The sequence below is a fragment of the Moschus berezovskii genome, chromosome 4, assembly GCF_049115385.1.
Source record: "Moschus berezovskii isolate FMDL1 chromosome 4, NW_MosBer_1.0, whole genome shotgun sequence".
Lineage (NCBI taxonomy): Eukaryota > Metazoa > Chordata > Mammalia > Artiodactyla > Moschidae > Moschus > Moschus berezovskii.
Window position 1 is genome coordinate 77,607,678 of NC_142463.1, and position 19,519 is coordinate 77,627,196.

A 19,519-nucleotide genomic window follows, 5' to 3' on the forward strand; every position below is an offset into this window, starting at 1 on the left:
GGTGTTGTAGGTGACAGTGGTGGAAGAAGTCAGTTTGCATTCACCTGGTAGTCCATTTTTTTTCTGTCATTTATGCTTGAATCTATGGTTTCTGTTTTCATGTACTCTTGATTTGGGAGGATTAAAATTTTTTTTTTGCTTTTGCTTGGCAAGAAAAACTCTCTCAACCTTTCAGCATAATATCTACCTCTTTCATGTTTGTTCTGTTTAGATTTCCTTCACAGAATCATTAAATATTTTGTAGGTATTTCAGGCTTCTGCTGCATTTGACTTTATTGGGGTCCTCCTATAAGCACATCCTCCCTGCTTCCCAAAGTCCTCTAGTGTTTCACTATTGAGGCACCTCCTCTTTGCCTCTATCAATTTCCCTTGGCTACATTCCATTGGTTTACTTAATTATTGATCTCCCTCTTGTGTGGCTATTCAAAGAGATCTGATTTTTATCATTAAAAATATAATATTATTTTCCCTTAAGTAGATGTGTTTTGCTCTTTATGATGTCAAGATGGAAATTATGCAGTTTAAATCATGTATCATTAAAGGTGTGGAAAAATGATAATAGCAACCAGAATTGAATTATTTTATAAGTCCTCATTTGATTGTATTATTTTGTAGGTTCCCAGGGTCTAATCAGTAGCACTTACATTGCAGATCTGTTTCTGTTTTATGTTGGAATATTTTCTTCAGTGTGAGCTAAAATAATGAAAAGTATGTGCTTTGACAAAAGAATTAAATTTTTTGTTTTTACTAGTTGTCTTCTGAAGCCACCTCTTAAAATATTTCTATCTATATGAAGCACAATATTTCATATTGATGGAAACATCTTAATGGGACTAAATTATTCTATGTGCCATTTAGGTTAGAAAAAGGAAAGGAGTTCCTGACATTAATGGCAATTAAACATTGAAGTAAATATAAAATAATTTGTGACAATTAGTTGAATTTTCTATTCATTTCTTTGAACACAAGAGAGATATTAATATCTTTTGAACATTTTAAGAGTGATTCCACCAGGCACAAAACTAGGGTGAGTTATTTTCAGGATGCTTTTTATCCTTATGTGTGGTGCTGTGCTCAGTCACTTCAGTCATGTCCAACTCTGTGCGACCCCTTGGACTGTAGCTCACCAAGCTCCTCTGTCCAAGGGATCCTCCAGGCAGGAATACTGGAGTGGGTTGCCATGTCCTCCTCCAGGGGATCTTCCTGACCTAAGAATCAAACCCTCATCTCTACATCTCCTGCATTGGCAGGCAAATTCTTTGCCACCAGCGCCACCTGGAAAGTCAACTTTCTATCCTTAATGGCTCAATTTTCACTCAAATACTATAGAACCAGCTTGTTTGGTTCCATTTAACTGATTTGCGGTTTAGGTTCTTCTCTTCCTTTGAAAACACCCAAAAGACCTGTACCGCCTTAAGGTTCTTCTCTTATACGTCCTACAACTCCACTCTTCCTGGTTGAACTGTTTGCTTACCCAGAGTTAGTTTTATTTTTGCCTTGAACTGTTTAGGCCACTTGTATTGATTATTATAATTTCACTGTTTAATTAATACTATGAAAACCAGTGAAAAATGGGTACAAGTATCTTTGCATCTGCAAAGCCCAGGTAGACTGTCTAGAAGAAAAGTGAGTCACCAAGGGAAAGACATTGTAAAATGCTGGAAAACATCGTAAAAGATGTAGATGAATTCTGTACTTAAATGCCTTCACAGGGGTGTTTTAACTGAAACGTAAAATCATGATTATTCAAGTAAATAAGGTGGAACTCCTATCAGTCAGAGTAGAGGCCATATTTCTTCCTTAAAAGCTTGGTGAATTGGTTAACACATATAGTTTAAGCTAAAATAAAATCTTAAGATGTGAATGCACACTTGCATTTTGATTCGTAATTGACTTTGTTTAGCTATTAGCTTTTGGAGTCCAGTAAGAAGGCTGATGGTAGATACTTTCAGATGCGTGGCGCATATGCATTCACAGCTGCAACTAGTTTACACCATAGCATGTATTTTCAGTGCGTCTACTGAGTTTTTGCTGTTGCTAATTTGTTTTGTTCTTTGGTCTTTTTGAAGAACTGTACGTGCCTAGAGTATTACACCAGAACATTTGTATTTTGTACATAAAATACTTAAATCAGTAAGATGTACATTGAGAAAACTAATGGAAGATTTATGAACAAGTTTCTTTTAAGTGCTTGCTATCTGTTTAACTTTTAGAGTTAAAAACATTTTAAGGCATTATATCCCCAGATGACTGATGGCCTGGGGAAGAGATGGTACTTGTATTATCAAATGTATATTTTTTCTATACAAAGATTATTATAACAAAGTACAGCCTATTTCCTTCCTGTGTTTTAATACAAAGGCTGTCATGAAAAGAAGAGACCAAATACAGGCAGAACTGGATTCCAAAGTTGAAGCTTTGATGTCCAAAAAGGCAGATACTGATCTGGTAAGTTTTTAATTTTCTTATTATAATCATGTAGAATTCATTGTCTAAGATTTTTATTAGCTCCATTACACGCTTGTTTTAAGCATTCGGTAACTGATGCTAAAATTCCTTCCGAAAATTGATTGTACATTGCATACCATGTGAGTCTGTAAACTTAAGATGCTTTTCTGCCTTTCTTACATTTTTTTCTTACAGAGTAAAGTATGAAGTTAATTTTGTAAAATTAGAATGTTTGAATAAGGTGTGGGAAAAAGAACTTAACATTGTTCCAGATGGTTAGTAAGTACTCAGTACATAAGTCTATTTTTTACTAGTTTCATAAGAAAACTTTATAAGCTAAATTAGTGTTCTTATATGTATTTTCTAGTTATTATAAACATCTTTACAAAGGAAGTATATTTGTTTTCAAGTTTAATTCTTTCCATAAAATACTTTTTTATGGAAATTTTTAAACATAGAAAAAGATCTAATAATATAATAAACTCATATATCTATCACTGGGTTTCATTAATTCCCAACATTTTGCCCATTTTTTTTTTTTACCTCTTTCCTCATTTTTTTTCTGAAATATTCAAAAGCAATTTTCCCAGAATAGGTTAGTATTTATATTTTATTGTCTTTGCGTATTTTCAGAGTAATACTATCCGATCAGAATTGTTATTATCATTTTAAAATTGAGGAAGAGGTTTGAAAGGTAGAGTAACTTGCCCAAATTTGTACAGTTCTTGAAACAGTTGTAGCACTGGAGGTGATGGGATCACTTGTCTGCCTCAGACCATGCTGCCTCTCAGAGAGCAAGTATAAATGTAGGGAAAATTGCTCATTACCCTGTTAACTTTCATTGAATTCTCTATGGAAGAGATTTCCCTAATTTTATTTTTAATTTAAGAAGTTAGAGTACACTTACGTCATCTGAATGGGTGAATCCTTGAAGCCCACCCTGTTAATCCATAGTACTACCCTGTTAATCCATAGTACTATTACTGCCCACCCCAACTTGGCTTGGGCTTAACCTCTCTCCTCCCTGCTCTAATTTTCTCTCTAGCTTTAATAATTTTCTGACACAAAAGATGATAGTCTTACTGGTTTTCCTTTTATCTTCTCTTTCTTTCTGTTTTCCCCTGTCCATAATCTAAATACTTTAAGAGTAGGAATTTTTTAATTGTTTCCTGAAGCATTCTCAGCCCAAAGAACAATGCCTGGTACATGGTGGACAATGAATAAATAATTGTGAATGAATAGAATTACAGTGATTGCTCTGATTCATAAAACATATTGAAGGCTTGAGACAATGTCTATATAAAATCAGACTTTGTGTTAAATGTTGAGATTTCACTAAATAATGATTATGAATTATCCTCATCTTTCTTAACTATTTTTCAAACTTAAGTTTATTCTTCTGAATGGAAAATGAGTGGGGAGTGGTGCGCTGTTATGGACAGAGTAGGAGAATGGAATCTGTGAAAGAGACAAACAAAATGTAGAACAAATGAAACCAGTGCTTGAGGGGAAAATCATTTCCTTTAACCACAACAGAGGAGAAAAAAAGAGGAAAACCAAGATTAACCTTTTGGTTATACAATAAGGGATGTGCTCGGTTGCTCAGTCATGTCCAACCCTTTGCAACCCCAGGACTGCAGCGCACAAGGCTCCTCTGTCCTTGAAGTTTTCCAGGCAAGAATACTGGAGTGGGTTGCCATTTCCTGCTCCAGGGGATCTTCCCAACCCAGGGATCGAACACTTGTCTCTTACATGTCCTGCATTGGTAAGGTGATTCTTTACCACTGCACCACTTGGGAAACTCTACAGTAAGCAATATATATATATATATATATGCATATATATTTTTTAACTTAAAGGATCAACTGGAAGAAACAAAATGCGTGAGTACATGTAATACAAAATTATAATTGTATCATTGGAACTGTAGAATTTTTTAACTTGTTAAATAGTTTTTAATGATATATGAATTCATGAGATGTTGAAGTTTGTGATTAGATAAAAATTTGCCCTTGACTAGATACTGGAAAAAAGTACAGTATTTTAAAGTTTCAGGAGAATAGTAAAATGGCTTAAAAACCAAGCATCTGTTCAGAATGGCTTATATTCGTATTTTAAATTGAAAGGAAGAGTAGTTGGGCTTGTTCCAACCACAGAAATACAGGAAAAAATAGCTTAGGCCCAAATATGGCTAGGCTTTCCCAACTCAACTAAAAAACACATTTTTTCTTTTCATTTGACTTGCAAATATTTTGTCTTTTTGCTCTATAAAAATTTCCTTGATATCCCGTTATAACCTGATGAGCCATCTGTATTTTTGCTTTCACTGTGTGTGTGTGAGAGAGATACGTGCCCAATATAAAGTATTTTTTACCTAGTTAGAGTCTATGCTGTGAGATTGGAGAAATTTGGAACTTTAATTATCTGCATTATTCTGTAAGGTAATTTTTATTAAGATTTGAAAGAGATGTTTAACAAAGACATTCCAAGTATTTTTTTGTTACCTATCAAAAACAGATCCTAAAATGCACAGGCACTAATTTGATGATTTGTGAATGGTTCCACTTTCATTTTCATGTCGTTTATTTGTTTATAGACCTCACTTTGAAATACCTATGTTATGATGATATCTTTGGAAGCAACCTTCCAGGGTTACTCTCAAAATGAAACTGCTGTGATTGGTCACAGAACAACCAAAGGGAAGTTGCTTAGAAATATGCAGGATAGGGTCACCATGGAAACGTGCCCTTGTGAGGTCCTTCTAAGGAGCCCTCCTTTGCAGTCACCATGGCGACCCTGGCAGAGAACTGAATAGAGCAATCTATCCTGGTTGTTTACCATGGCAACTCAAGCAGGGCCACTTTGGAGACAACCCTGGGGCCATTTCTATGGAGACCTGCTGGGGATGCCTTCAGAGGCTCCATCAAAGTCACCTTTGGGTGGGATGCTATATGCAAACCTGACAAAGCAGCTCATAATGCAAAGGATAGTGAAATGAAGCTCTGCCAAGGAGGGCAAAGACTAGGGGAATTATAATTATTGGGTGGAAATAGAGCCCTGATGTAACTAACATTCTGGAGGTCGTGTTAGACATATCAGATGATCTTTATGTGGGCTACGTGCCATGTGAATGCAAGGCTTTTATCTTTTATCTTGCCTATAACTTTGTATGTACTGTAAACTGGCAATTATGGCATTATTATTAGTTTTTCTCATCCCTTAAATATGCCCACAAAAATTATATGCTTTCCTGCAAACCAAAATAATGTTTTAGAGTGAATTCCTTGATTTATTACCTGGGTAGTTGCCAAGTGGCTGCTTCTTAGAGTTGTGGTTTGTACTTCTTCTCTCACAACAATAAAATTAATGGTTTCAAAATGACCTCAACTTAATAAAGACTGGAATACTCATGTGAAGGTCAGTTCAACTGTTCATTTAATGTTTTGTCATTTAGACTTTGGGGTTAGATAGACCTAGGATCAAATCCTGTCTTATTTGCTTATTAAATCTTAAGACACATTTCCTAACATTTTAAAGCCTCGTTTTATCTTGTATAAAGGGGGAGATTATTAGTGCTTTTCTGATAGCCTTGTTAAGGATTCAGAGATAAAATGCAAGTCAGTTATTTGGACCATGTGAATAGAAAGCACTCAGTGATTGTTAGCTGTAGATATTTCGATGGCTTTACAAAAGTTTAACACTTGAGTTAGGTCCTGTAAAATGAGTAAGGAATTGTTTCTTGAAGACTAATGAGTGGCTATTATGAAAAGTAGGAAAAGCTGAAAGAAGTGTGAGGAACCCTGGTTGATATGTAGTGAGCAGGGTGCTGGAGGATGTGGTGCAGAAGAATCCTGTTGCAGGATGTGGCTGTAAAGGTGGGTTGCAGTCAGATCAGAAAGGAGCCTTATTTGTCAGGATGAAGCATATGGGCTTTATCCTTTGGACTGTGTGGTTCCAGCAAGTGCCTGAACTGAAGTGGTGGTTGCAGAGTTGCTGAGAAGAGAAATTTGAGAGAGACGTAGGTGGGAGATAGAATCTGAAGCACATAAAGAATGAGGGTGGCCCTTGTTTCAAGTTCTTAGTGACCCTTGACATTTCTAGCTTATAAGGAAAGCAGATTGTGGCTCAATAAGCTGAACTGTAGCATATAAAGGAAGAAGAAAATTGGAGATGTGCAACTTTATGTCACGATGAGACAACATTTAAGGCAGAATATTCAGTGAAACATTTTATCAAATGTTGTTGGGTACCTAACATAAGAGACACTAATCCAAGCACTAGGGAGAAAATGATCAAGAAAGATCCTCGTGAGTCCTAAATTCTAGAGACAGAGACAAAAGCAACAAATAAAATTTATAGTGTATTGTCATATATGATAAGTGTGGAGAAGAGGCAGTGTTGGGGAGCATTTTATTTTAAAATTAGGGGTCAGAAAAGGTCTTACAAATAAGTTGTTTATGTAAACCCAGAAAGTTAAGTGAGGTCTTGAGCTCCATGAGTAGCTGGCAGAAGAACATGTCAGGCAGTGGGGACAGTACGTGCAAAGTGGAGTTATGCCTGCGTGTTTCCTGCAAAGCAAGGAGACCAGTGTTGCTGGAGTGGAATGAGGATGCAGAAGAGCTGTGGGAAACGAGGTTGGAGAGGTAAGCAGGGGTCAGATTATGTAAGATTATAAGATTTTGTCTCAATAAATTAGGAAGACGACAGTGGGATGGAGGAGCAACATGGTGAGACTTGTTCTAAAATGACTACTGTGCTTGGGAAAGACAAAAGGTAATGCATATGTGGGTGTGCATGGAACGGGAGGGAGGCCAGAGCTGGAGACTAGCTCTTCCAGTCCCAGGGCACACCCTAGCTTGCACCCAGGCAGAAGTAGTGTGGAGTGGTCAGATTCTGAGGATATTTTGCAGATACAGCTGTTGCTATTTGGTACACTATGAATTGTGAGTGAACAAGGATTATACCGCGGTTTTCGAACCAAGCAAGTAGGAGTTAAGTGTTGGCACTGAAATGGCAAAGATTTTGGGAAGAACATGGAGAAGGTGAGTAAATCAGATCTGAGTGTATGAAGTTGGTGTGCCTGGAGATAACCCAAGTCAGGTGTTGAGCAGGGACATATAGAAGTCTGTATAAAAATCCAGAGGTCAGGGAGGGACCCAACTGGAAATTACTAGCAGATAAGTTGTAGTTAAAGCCATGACATTTGTTCAGATCACTTAAGGATGAGAAATAAAGGCTCCAGGACTTCATAGGACTGAACCATGATATATTCCAACAACAACAAAAAAATCAGATGAGATGGCTAGTTATGAGAAGAAAAGGGAATTTATATAGCTTGGCTGGAGGTAGATAATTTGACCAATAAGATGAACTAAACAGATTTACTTGGGCTTCCCTTGTGGCTCAGCTGGTAAAGAATCCACCTGCCATGTGGAAGACCTTGGTTTGATCCCTGGGTTGGGAAGATCCCTTGGAGAAGGGAAAATCTACCCACTCCAGTATTCTGGCCTGGAGAATTCCATGGACTGTATAGTCCAAAGGGTTGCAAAGAGTCAGACATTACTGAGCGACTTGCATTTTCACTTTCAAACAGATTTACTTAGGGTCATTCAACTTTTTAAATCACTCCTCTGTTTATGAGGTGTTTATAAAACAATTTGATACAGAATAAGGTAAGTGTAGATAATAAGATATTTTAATAGACATTGAGAGTTATATGCTCTGATAAAGAAGATATTAAAAAACAGATATTCAGTCAAAGTAAGAAAATCTCTGCCTGTGAAGATGAAGGTATAACAGTAACTGAGATTTTGAGGAAAACTCAAATATTTGGAGGAACTTGTGGTTTTTGCAGTTTAGTTATAAGTTTTCAGAGTCAGAGCTTCTGTTTGAAAATGCTTATTCATTTCACTGTTTAACTGTAAGATAAATAAGGTTCATCTGTGCTGCTAAATAATGCTGCATATCCATTTTATTTTTATTTTTATTTTTGAATGGATGATTTATAGTTTGCCACTCAAAGCAGCATTCAAATATAAATGAATATGAATCCATTTGACATTTAGCAATATGTGCCTGGAATCTGAGAGTTGGATCTAGATATAATGCCATAGCCGTTTAGCAGTATATTTATGTGAGCAAAAATAAAAAATGCATTTTCATAAGATCGTTACAGTTTGGATTTGCATATAGCCACATTCAGAAGATACAAACAGACACCAAATTTATTTAATCTGGTCCTTGCTTCGTGTGAGTTGCTATTTTTGAACCAGTTTTTTACTCCCATCCTCAAATTGTGGTTATTAATCTTGAAATGTTCTTGATACTGTACTAAATGCTTTTTAAACTTTAAAGAAATAACATTGACATAGGTTTGTTTTTTTTTTGTAGTCAGGGCAGAGGTTGGCTCTACCTTTTCTTGGATATTTGTTGTTTCACTTCTCTCCCCTGATTTTTTTAACAAATTTATTCCTTTCTATAGGCCTCGTTTTCTAGTGTCTACTTTTCTCTCTCTGCTTCTTTTGTGTCTATTTGCTTCCACATGGGTTTCTCATGCACACAGATGATATGCATATGTACATATATACACACTCACACAGCAGTGAAAGACGTGATGCTATCCAGTGAAAGTGAGAGGACTTTTCTTTTTGTGTTTCCCTTTATCAGTTTATCCTAGAAGATATCCAGCAGACTTTTTCTCATATCTCATGGTGAGTCCATGATCAAACTAGTACTTTGGAGTAGAAATGTGACCATCAGTATGGAATTAGACCAGCTCGAAGCTGCCCTCTGATGCAAATACCTAAAAAAACACAAACAAACTGGGGCTCTTACATGTAGTAAGAGGGAGAATGGGGAATGGATTTGACGTCAATAGTTAATAAATAAGTGCCTCACATACACAGTGTAGCTGTACATTGGAGTTGTAGACACACCACTGGTTGGGAATCCAGGTGAATGAGTGATGAAAGCCCTCAGTAGACCCTCCTCCCAGAAATAAATACCAGGCAGTGCCTAGAATCACTCTCCCTCTGAACCACCACTGGCAGGCCTCTCATTCAGGGCATCATTGGTTCAAATGGTTGGAAAAAAAAATCCATGTGCTGCTATTTATATAAACTTTTAGAGGGTAATAATAAGTGTTTGATTAAAAAGCAAAGAATGATGTCAGTTCTATGAACAAGAGCCTGTTGAGCCTGAGATCTTTATTTGGAATTTTATCAGGTTACTTTTCTCCTCTGTTATTTATCTCATGGCATTGCAAGTAGAGCAGTATCTGAAAAGTGTTTAATAAAAGAGCTTAAACCCAGTTGTAGAATTGCATGTGATTTTAGCCATAGCATTGTGTGCCTTTGTAGTTTGGGACAAGTTACTTACACTCCCCTTGCTTTAATTTCCTCAACTATAAAAGTTATGGGTAATAACTTCCTTAGAGTGTTGTTCAGTCACCCTGTGAATACTATGAGTTCAGTACCTAGCTAGGTAGATTGTACATATTTTGTATTTGAAATATATATTGGATGTCTCATTCAAAGTTTGAAAAGTGGTAACTGTAATCCTGCTTGTTAGATCTTTACATTGCTTAAAACAAAAAATGACGAAGTTAATTATCTTGAGTTAAATAGTGACTGCTCCTGTTGCCCCACCTGATCACTAGGTAATTGAATATATAATTTTAAATGTATATGAATATCTACTGACCCTTAAAAAGTTTGTGATTTTTACTCCAACAGTTGTTTTACTAAACAGCATTTGGCATTGTACCATTGATTAATAATAAAGGACATTTTAAAAAACAGAACCATTAATCTCTTTATTATAAGCATCAGCATTGCTGACTACTTTCTAATTAAGTTTTTCTTTATGAGGACCCCTGAGAAAAGATTCATTTATGTATCAGCACCAGCAATAGGATTTAATTTCTCTGGAGCCATTAACTTGTTTTCAATGTGTGCACATCTTGGGTTTTATACCTATTCCTAGCCCACTCTTTATCCCACTCTTTTACATTAGTTTCTGGAATGTTGAGAACCCACTTCTGATCCACTTCTGTCTGGCCAATGTGTTTTGTGTTTCTAACACCCCTGGCTTTACCTTGTTTTTCCCCTACTTTTGTTTTCCCTTTGTGCTATTGTCTTTATCTACATCAGTTCAGTTCAGTTGCTCAGTCATGTCCAATTCTTTGCGACCCCATGGACTGTAGCACGCCAGGCCTCCCTGTCCATCACCAACTCCTGGAGTTTACCCAAATTCATGACCATTGAGTCAGTGATGCCACCTAACCATCTCATCCTCTGTCTTCCCCTTCTTCTTCCAACTTCAGTCTTTCCCAGCGTCAGGGTCTTTTCAGATGAGTCAGCTCTTCGTATCAGGTGGTCAAAATATTGGAGTTTCAGCTTCAACATCAGTCCTTCCAAGGAACACGCAGGACTGATCTCCTTAGGATGGACTGGTTGGATCTCCTTGCAGTCCAAGGGGCTCTCAGGAGTCTTCTCCAACACCACAGTTCAAAAGCATCAGTTCTTCAGCACTCAGCTTTCTTTATAGTCCAACTCTCCCATCCATACATTATTACTGGAAAAACCAAAGCCTTGACTAGACGGACCTTTGTTGGCAAAGTAATGTCTCTGCTTTTTAATATGCTGTCTAGGTTGGTCTTAGTTTTTATTCCAAGGAGTAAGTGTCTTTTATTTTCATGGCTGCAGTCACCATCTGCTGTAATTTTGGAGCCCAGAATATAAAGTCTGTCACTGCTTCCATTGTTTCCCCATCTATTTGCCATGAAATAATGGGACCAGATGTAATGATCTTAGTTTTCTGAATGTTGAGCTTTAAGCCAAACTTTTCACTCTCCTCTTTCACTTTCCTCAAGAGGCTCTTTAGTTCTTCTTCACTTCCTTCCATAAGGGTCGTGTCATCTACATATCTGAGGTTATTGATATTTCTCCCGGCAATCTTGATTCCACCTTGTGCTTCTTCCAGCCCAGCGCTCCTCATGATGTACTCTGCATATAAGTTAAATAAGCACAGTGACAATATACAGCCTTGATGTACTCCTTTTCCTATTTGGAACCAGTCTGTTGTTCCATGTCCAGTTCTATCTGTTGCTTCCTGACCTGCATACAGATTTCTCAGGAGGCAGGTCAGGTAGTCTGGTATTCCCATCTCTTTCAGAATTTTCCACAGTTTATTGTGATCCACACAGTCAAAGGCTTTGGCATAGTCAATAAAGCAGAAATAGATGTTTTTCTGGAGCTCTTTGCTTTTTCGATGATCCAGCGGATGTTGGCAATTTGATCTCTGGATCCTCTGCCTTTTCTCAAACCATCTTGAACATCTGGAAGTTCACGGTTCACTTATTGCTGAAGCCTGACTTGGAGAATTTTGAGCATGACTTTACTAGCATGTGAGATGAGTGCAATTGTGCTTTAGTTTGAGCATTCTTTGGCATTGCCTTTCTTTGGGATGGGAATGAAGACTGACCTTTTCCAGTCCTGTGGCCACTGCTGAGTTTTCCAAATTTGCTGGCATATTGAGTGCAACATTTTCACAGCATCAACTTTTAGGCTTTGAAATAGCTCAACTGGAGTTCTATCACCTCCACTAGCTTTGTTCCTAGTGATGCTTCCTAAGGCCCACTTGACTTCCCACTCCAGAATGTCTGGATCTAGGTGAGTGATCACACCATCGTGATTATCTGGGTCGTGAAGATCTTTTTTGTACATTTCTTCTGTGTATTCTTGCCACCTATTCTTAATATCTTCTGCTTCTGTTAGGTCCATACCGTTTCTGCTCTTTATTTTGCCCATATTGGCATGAAACGTTCCCTTAGTGTCTCTAATTTTCTTGAAGAGATCTCTGTCTTTCCCATTCTATTTTTTTCCTCTTATTTCTTTGCACTGATTACTGAGGAGGGCTTTCTTATCTTTTCTTGCTATCTTTGGAACTCTGCATTCCAAATGGGTATATCTTTCCTTTTCTCCTTTGCTTTTTGCGTCTCTTCTTTTCACAGCTATTTGCAAGGCCTCCTGACAACCATTTTGCTTTTTTACATTTCTTTTCCTTGGGGAGGTACAATGTCAGGAACCTCTGTCCATAGTTCTTCAGGCAGTCTGTCTATCAGATCTAATCCCTTAAATCTATTTCTCACTTCTAATGTGTAATCTTCTCACTTCTACTGTATAATCATAAGGGATTTGATTTAGGTCCATACCTGAATGCGGAGAAGGCAATGGCATCCCACTCCAATATTCTTGCCTGGAAATCCCATGGATGGAGGAGCCTGGTGGGCTGCAGTCCATGGGGTCTCTAAGAGTCAGACATGACTGGGCAACTTCACTTTCACTTTTCACTTTCATGCATTGGAGAAGGAAATAGCAACCCATTCCAGTGTTCTTGCCTGGAGAATCCCAGGGATGGTGGAGCCTGTTGGGCTGCTGTCTATGGTGTCTCACAGAGTCGGACACAACTGAAGTGACTTAGCAGCAGCAGCAGCATACCTGAATGGTCTAGTGGTTTTCCCTACTTTCTTCAATTTAATTCTGAATTTGACAGTAAGGAGTTCCGTGATCTGAGCCACAGTCAGCTCCTGGTCTTGTTTTTGCTGATTGTATAGAGCTTCTCCATCTTTGGCTGCAAAGAATATAATCAATCTGATTTCAGTGTTGACCATCTGGTGATGTCCATGTGTAGAGTCTTCTCTTGTGTTGTTGGAAGAGGGTGTTTGCTATGACCAGTGCGTTCTCTTGGCAGAACTCTGTTAGCCTTTGCCCTTCTTCATTCTGTACTCCAAGGCCAAATGTGCCTGTTACTCCAGGTGTTTCTTGACTTCCTCCTTTTGCATTCCAGTCCACTAAAAGGAGAAGGACATCTTTTTTGGGTCTAAGTTCTAGAAGATTTTGTAGGTCTTCATAGAACTGTTCAACTTCAGCTTCTTCAGCATTACTGGTTGGGGCGTAGGCTTGGATTGCTGTAATATTGAATGGTTTGCCTTGGAAACGAACAGAGATCATCCTGTCATTTTTGAGATTGCATCCAAGTACTGCATTTCAGACTCTTTTGTTGACTATGATGGCTACTCCATTTCTTCTAAGGGATTCTTTCCCCCAGGAGTAGATATAATGGTCATCTGAGTTAAATTCACCCATTCCAGTCCTTTATAGTTTGCTGATTCCTAAAATATTGACATTCACTCTTGCCTTCTCCTGTTTGACCACTTCCAATTTGCCTTGATTCATGGACCTAACATTCCAGGTTCCTATGCAGTATTGCTCTTAACAGCATTGGACTTTGCTTCCATCACCAGTCACATCCACAACTGGGTATTGATTTTGCTTTGACTCCATCTCTTAATTCTTTCTGGAGTTATTTCTCCCCTGATCTCCAGTAGCATACTAGGCACCTACCGACCTGGGAAGTTCATCTTTCAGTGTCCTTTCCTTTTGTCTTTTCATACTGTTCATGGGGTTCTCAAGGTAAGAATAGTGAAGTGGTTTGCCATTCCCTTCTCCAGTGGACCACATTTTGTCAGAACTCTCCACCAAGACCTGTTTGTCTTGGGTGACCCTACAGGACATGTCTCAGTTTGGTTGAGTTAGACAAGGCTGTGTTCCATGTGATTATATTGGTTAGTTTACTGTGATTGTGGTTTTCAGTCTGTCTGCCCTCTGATGGAGAAGGATAAGAGGCTTATGGAAGCTTCCTGATGGGAGAGACTGACTGAGGGGGAAACTGGGTCTTGTTCTAATGGGCAGGGCCAGGCTCAGTAAATCTTTAATCCAATTTTCTGTTGATGGGTAGAGCTGTGTTCCCTCCCTGCTATTTACCTGGGGCCAAACTATGGCTTCCCTGGTAGCTCATATGGTAAAGCAATGTGGGAGACCTGGGTTCTATCCCTGGGTCGGGAAGATCCCCTGGAGAAGGAAATTACGACCCACTCCAGTACTCTTGCCTGGAAAATTCCGTGGACAGAGGAGCTTTGTAGGCTACAGTCCATGGGGTCGCAAAGAGTCAGACACAACTGAGTGACTTCAGTTCACTTCTTCAAACTATGGTGGAGATAATGAAGATAATGGTGACCTCCTTCAAATGATCCCATGCATGTACTGCTATACCACCAACCCACGCCTCCACTGGAGACTCCTGGATACTCACAGGCAAGTCTGGGTCAGTCTCTTGTGGGGTCATTGCTCCTTTCTCTTGGATCCTGGTGTACAAGGTTCTGTTTGTGCCCTCCAGGAGTCTATTTCCCAGTCCTATGTAAGTTCTGGCAGCTCTGTGGTGGGATTAATGGCGACTTCCTTCAAGAGGGCTTATGCCATACCCAAGTCTGCTGCACCCAGAGCCCCTGTCCCTGTGGTAGTCCACTGCTGACCTGTACCTTCACAGGAGATGTTCAGACACAGTTCTGTCTCAGTCTCTGTGGGGTCCCTGCGTCCTGGTGAGCACAAGGTTTGTTTGAGCCCTCTTAGCGTCTATGGTGGGAGTGGGGTTTGATTCTAAATGGAAATTCGCCCCTACTCTCATCTTAACTGGGGTTTCTCTGACCTTGGATATGGGGTGTCTCCTCATAGCCAGTCCAGCGAAGCACATCCCCTGCTCCTGACTTTCGATGTGGGGTATCTCCTCATGGCTTCTGCTCCTGACCTTGGACATAGGGTATCTCCTCTCCGCCCCTCCAGCGGCTCCAGCGCCACTCAGCTGCAGCTCGCTGCTCCTTTCAACTAGTTGTAGGATCTAGTTTTGGAGGCCATCTTAAATCTAACATGGAGCAGAAATAATAAATTTAATGACTGACATATAATGTTCCAGGTAATTTCAAAGATCACACTTTTTCAAACATATTTTTGACCTCCCACCTCCAAAATGTGTTCTTATTTTTTAAAGAATCCTCCAACCCCAACATATCTGATGTGAACACAAACTTGAACATCAAACTACTTGTGTTAACTGTATTAACCCAGAAAATTAGTCAGGAGGTGTCTGATGGTGAAGTGAAATATAGTACTACTTCCAAAATTTTTACCCCTAAAATTTGCTTAGGGATGTTACTGCATTAATAAGGTTTACTGATTTGAAAATGGAACATATAAGTTTACGGTCTTGATGAATAAGCTGAGACGGGGATGACAGAGAATGAGATGGCTGGATGGCATCACCGACTCTGTGGACATGAGTTTGAGTGAACTCCAGGAGTTGGTGATGGACAGGGAGGCCTGGTGTGCTGTGATTCATGGGGTCGCAGAGAGTCGGACACGACTGAGCAACTGAACTGAACTGAACTGAACCTTTGTGGTGGGTGAGGGTAGATGGAATTGGGGGAGCAGAAAATGAAATACTGTACCATAAGAGAGGCAGAGGAACATTATGGTAAATGACTTTCTAAGGGAGGGTTGTGAGCTCTGTGTCTTTCTGTAGGAACTTTTTTTTTCTCCCCACTGTCTTGACTGCAACAGAAAAATAACAGACGGATAAGTAAAAGGAATAGTTTAAAATTCCAGTCATTTCTTCTCAGAATTTAAGAAATTCTACTTATAGTGTCCTTGTGGATTTGTGGTTTGGTTTGTGGAGTTCTGCCCACCATAGATATAATAGTTTAAACAGCTGTCCCATATGGAAACTCAAAATAGATTCAATTTCCTTTTAATTTAGACTTTTTGTTAATAAGAAATGTGTCCTAAGGGTCTATCTTACATATCTCTTTCACTCCCAGCCCTGCCTGGGCACTCAATAAATATTTGATTATGCTTAGAGCAGGAACACACTGGGAGTCTGAAGCCTGGAGAGGGCTTTGATTTGCTTTTACTTGTGACTTTAATCAGACGTTTAGTATTCTTTACCCACGAACATGCAGAAATAATGCTTACTTTGAAGAAACTTTTTTTGAAGATGAATTAATGTTTATAAATCTAGAGCTTGTGTCAGTAAAATTTTGGTAAGTTAGAAGAAGAAAGTATAAAATACTAATACACTATAAAATATGTAATGGTATCATAAAACATTATTTAAAGTATGAATTGTTTCTAAACAATACTTCTAAAAATTAAAAAAAGCCTATTTCTACAAAGGACTAGAAATTCTCTTCTAGTACCATGCCATATGACTAAATTAACTGCATTTTGATTTATTATATTTCTCGATTTTGAGAGTAAACTTTTTCTTCCTACTAAATCTTAGTCAATAGGGAAGCAAACTTAATGGGGAATGCCCCGATCAAAGTTCCATTCAATTTTCAAAGAGGTTCTAGACTCTCTCTCTTGCTTTCCTTTCTGAAACATATTTAGCATTTGTTTAGTCCCTGTTATATGACAGGCACTGTGCCAAGAGTTTACATTTACTATCCCTTGAAAGAGGAAATGACAACTCGCTAGTATTATAACTAACCAGTATTCTTGCCTGGCGAATCTCATGGACAGTGGAGCCTGGTCCATAGTGTTGCAAAGAGTCAGACACAATGAAATGAATTAGCATGCACACGTGCATACAATGAATAATACTATAAGGTAGGCATACTTGAGTCTCATTTTTGTAGATGAGAAATTGAGGCCTAGATTATCAATCAGCCAAGAGTTGTGAATTCCCTCCCTTGACTTTTGTGACCATTTGTGCCGAAGACTGCAGGCCAGTTACAGTAACTTGTTTGATACTTCCTTATGATTAAATTGTCAATATTTGACAGGAATATTATTTTAGTGATGCTGTGATCTATATATTCGGTAGCACATGATGTTTATTTGTTCCATTAACAAACAAAGGCAATGCCCAAGAATGCTCAAACTACCGCACAATTGCACTCATCTCACACGCTAGCAAAGTAATGTTCAAAATTTTCCAAGCCAGGCTTCAGCAATACATGAACCGTAAACTTCCAGATGTTCAAGCTGGATTTAGAAAAGGCAGAGGATCCAGAGATCGAATTGCTAACATCCGCTGTATCATCGAAAAAGCATGAGAGTTCCAGAAAAACATCTATTTTTGCTTCATTGACTATGTCAAAACCTTTGACTGTGTGGATCACAATAAACTGGAAAATTCTGAAAGAGATGGGAATCCCAGACCACCTGACTTGCCTCTTGAGAAATCTGTATGCAGGTCAGGAAGCAACAGATAGAACTGGATATGCAACAACTGACTGGTTCCAAGTAGGAAGAGGAGTACATCAAGGCTGTATATTGTCACCGTGCTTATTTAACTTAAATGCGGAGTACATCATGAGAAACGCTGGGCTGGAAGAAGCACAAGCTGGAATCAAGACTGCTGGGAGAAATAGCAATAACCTCAGATATGCAGATGATACCACCCTTATGGCAGAAGTGAAGAAGAAGCTAAAGAGCCTCTTGATGAAAGTGAAAGAGAAGAGTTAAAAAGTTGGCTTAAAACTCGACATTCAGAAAACTAAGATCATGGCATCCGGTCTGGAAAAGTGGATAGGAAATAGATGGGGAAACAGTGGAAACAGTGGCTGACTATTTTGGGGGGCTCCAAAATCACTGCAGGTGGTGATTGCAGACATGAAATTAAAAGACGCTTACTCCTTGGAAGGAAAGTTATGACCAACCTAGACAGCATATTAAAAAGCAGAGACATTACTTTGTCAACAAAGGTTCGTCTAGTCAAGGCTATGGTTTTTCCAGTAGTCATGTATGGATATGAGAGTTGGACTGTGAAGAAAGCTGAGCGCTAAAGAATTGTTGCTTTTGAACTGTGGTGTTGGAGAAGACTCTTGAGAGTCCCTTGGACTACAAGGAGATCCAGCCAGTCCATCCTAAAGGAGATGGTGTTCATTGGAAGGACTGATGTTGAAGCTGAAACTCCAATATTTGGCCACATGATGCAAAGAGCTGACTCATTGGAAAAGATTCTGATGCTGGGTAAGATTGAGGGCAGGAGGAAAAGGGGACAACAGAGGATGAGTTGGTTGGATGGCATCACCGACTCAGTGTACATGAGTTTGGGTAAACACCAGGAGATAGTGATGGACAGGGAGGCCTTCCATGGGGTCGCAAAGAGTTGGACATGACTGAGCTGAACTGAAATGAACTAAACTGAACTGAACAATATACTCTTTGGTTCCACTTGGTTAAGATGATGTGTGCCTAGCTTCTCCATTGAAAAATCATTCCTTTCCCTTTATAAGTAGTAAACATTTTGTGGGGTGCACCTTTGAGGCTGTATAATTATTTCATTCCTTACCTTACTTTAAACTTTAAATTGATATGTTTGTGTGAGTGTACGTGTGTGTGTTTTTCTGTTTCAGTCAGTGGATTTTAGTCCATTACTATTCCTATGTATTTTGATGTATATATATATATATATATATATATATATATATATATATATATATATATATATTGCCTGTTTGACTAGTAGGACCAGTTTGGCAAATGGCACCATCTTCAAACATTTTTATTGCCTTTGACACATTCCCATAATTCTTTGCTTCTTTCTGGTACAGCAAGACATTCTAGGCTCTTCTTGCACTTTTCTTGCCTGAGCCCTGGAATGAGCCATTTTTCTAACAAGCGCTGGTTAGTATTTGTGGAAAAAATTATGTTTAGGACATAGTATTAATATCTTGAATTAGATATGTTCATTGCTTTTTAGATATCATTATTCTGAAATCTGAGTGGACATAGGTACAAAACGTTTCTGTATAATCACACGTTTTTATATCTTTATTGAATAGTCTATTTATATATATTAAAAACAACAAGTTCATACCAACACCTCCAACTTAAACCTGGTATCATGCGAGTTCATTCTAGTTTTCTTTCTTTCCATATTTGAAGTTCCTCTTCTGACTTATGAGAAACAGACTCTCCTTATCCTTCACATATCAACTTGATTTTCTGTTTGTAAGCAATCTTGGATAACTCATGTCATCTTCTTTCCTAAGTGGAGGTACTCCTCACCTCACCCCACTGGACCACAACCACGGGGGACAGGGGCATCCTCTTTTCTACTCTAGGATCTTGTTCCATGCTGGCCTCGACTCCCCCATGCTGCCCACATGGAGTATGCACTTTCTCCCCATGACTGGGCTGTTACTTCCCATTCTGGACCACTCTTTGCA

General features: G+C 38.7%; 1 protein-coding gene across 4 annotated transcripts in view; it reads left to right on the forward strand.

Moving 5' to 3' along the window:
• Window positions 1-19,519, forward strand: part of SNX7 (sorting nexin 7) — a 119,885-nt gene that overhangs the window by 55,149 nt on the left and 45,217 nt on the right. For all 4 annotated transcript variants that reach the window (XM_055402548.2, XM_055402546.2, XM_055402547.2 and 1 more), the window contains exon 7: window positions 2,362-2,448. In XM_055402548.2, coding sequence (XP_055258523.2) covers window positions 2,362-2,448 — 87 coding nt within the window. The remainder of the gene's footprint in view (window positions 1-2,361; window positions 2,449-19,519) is intronic.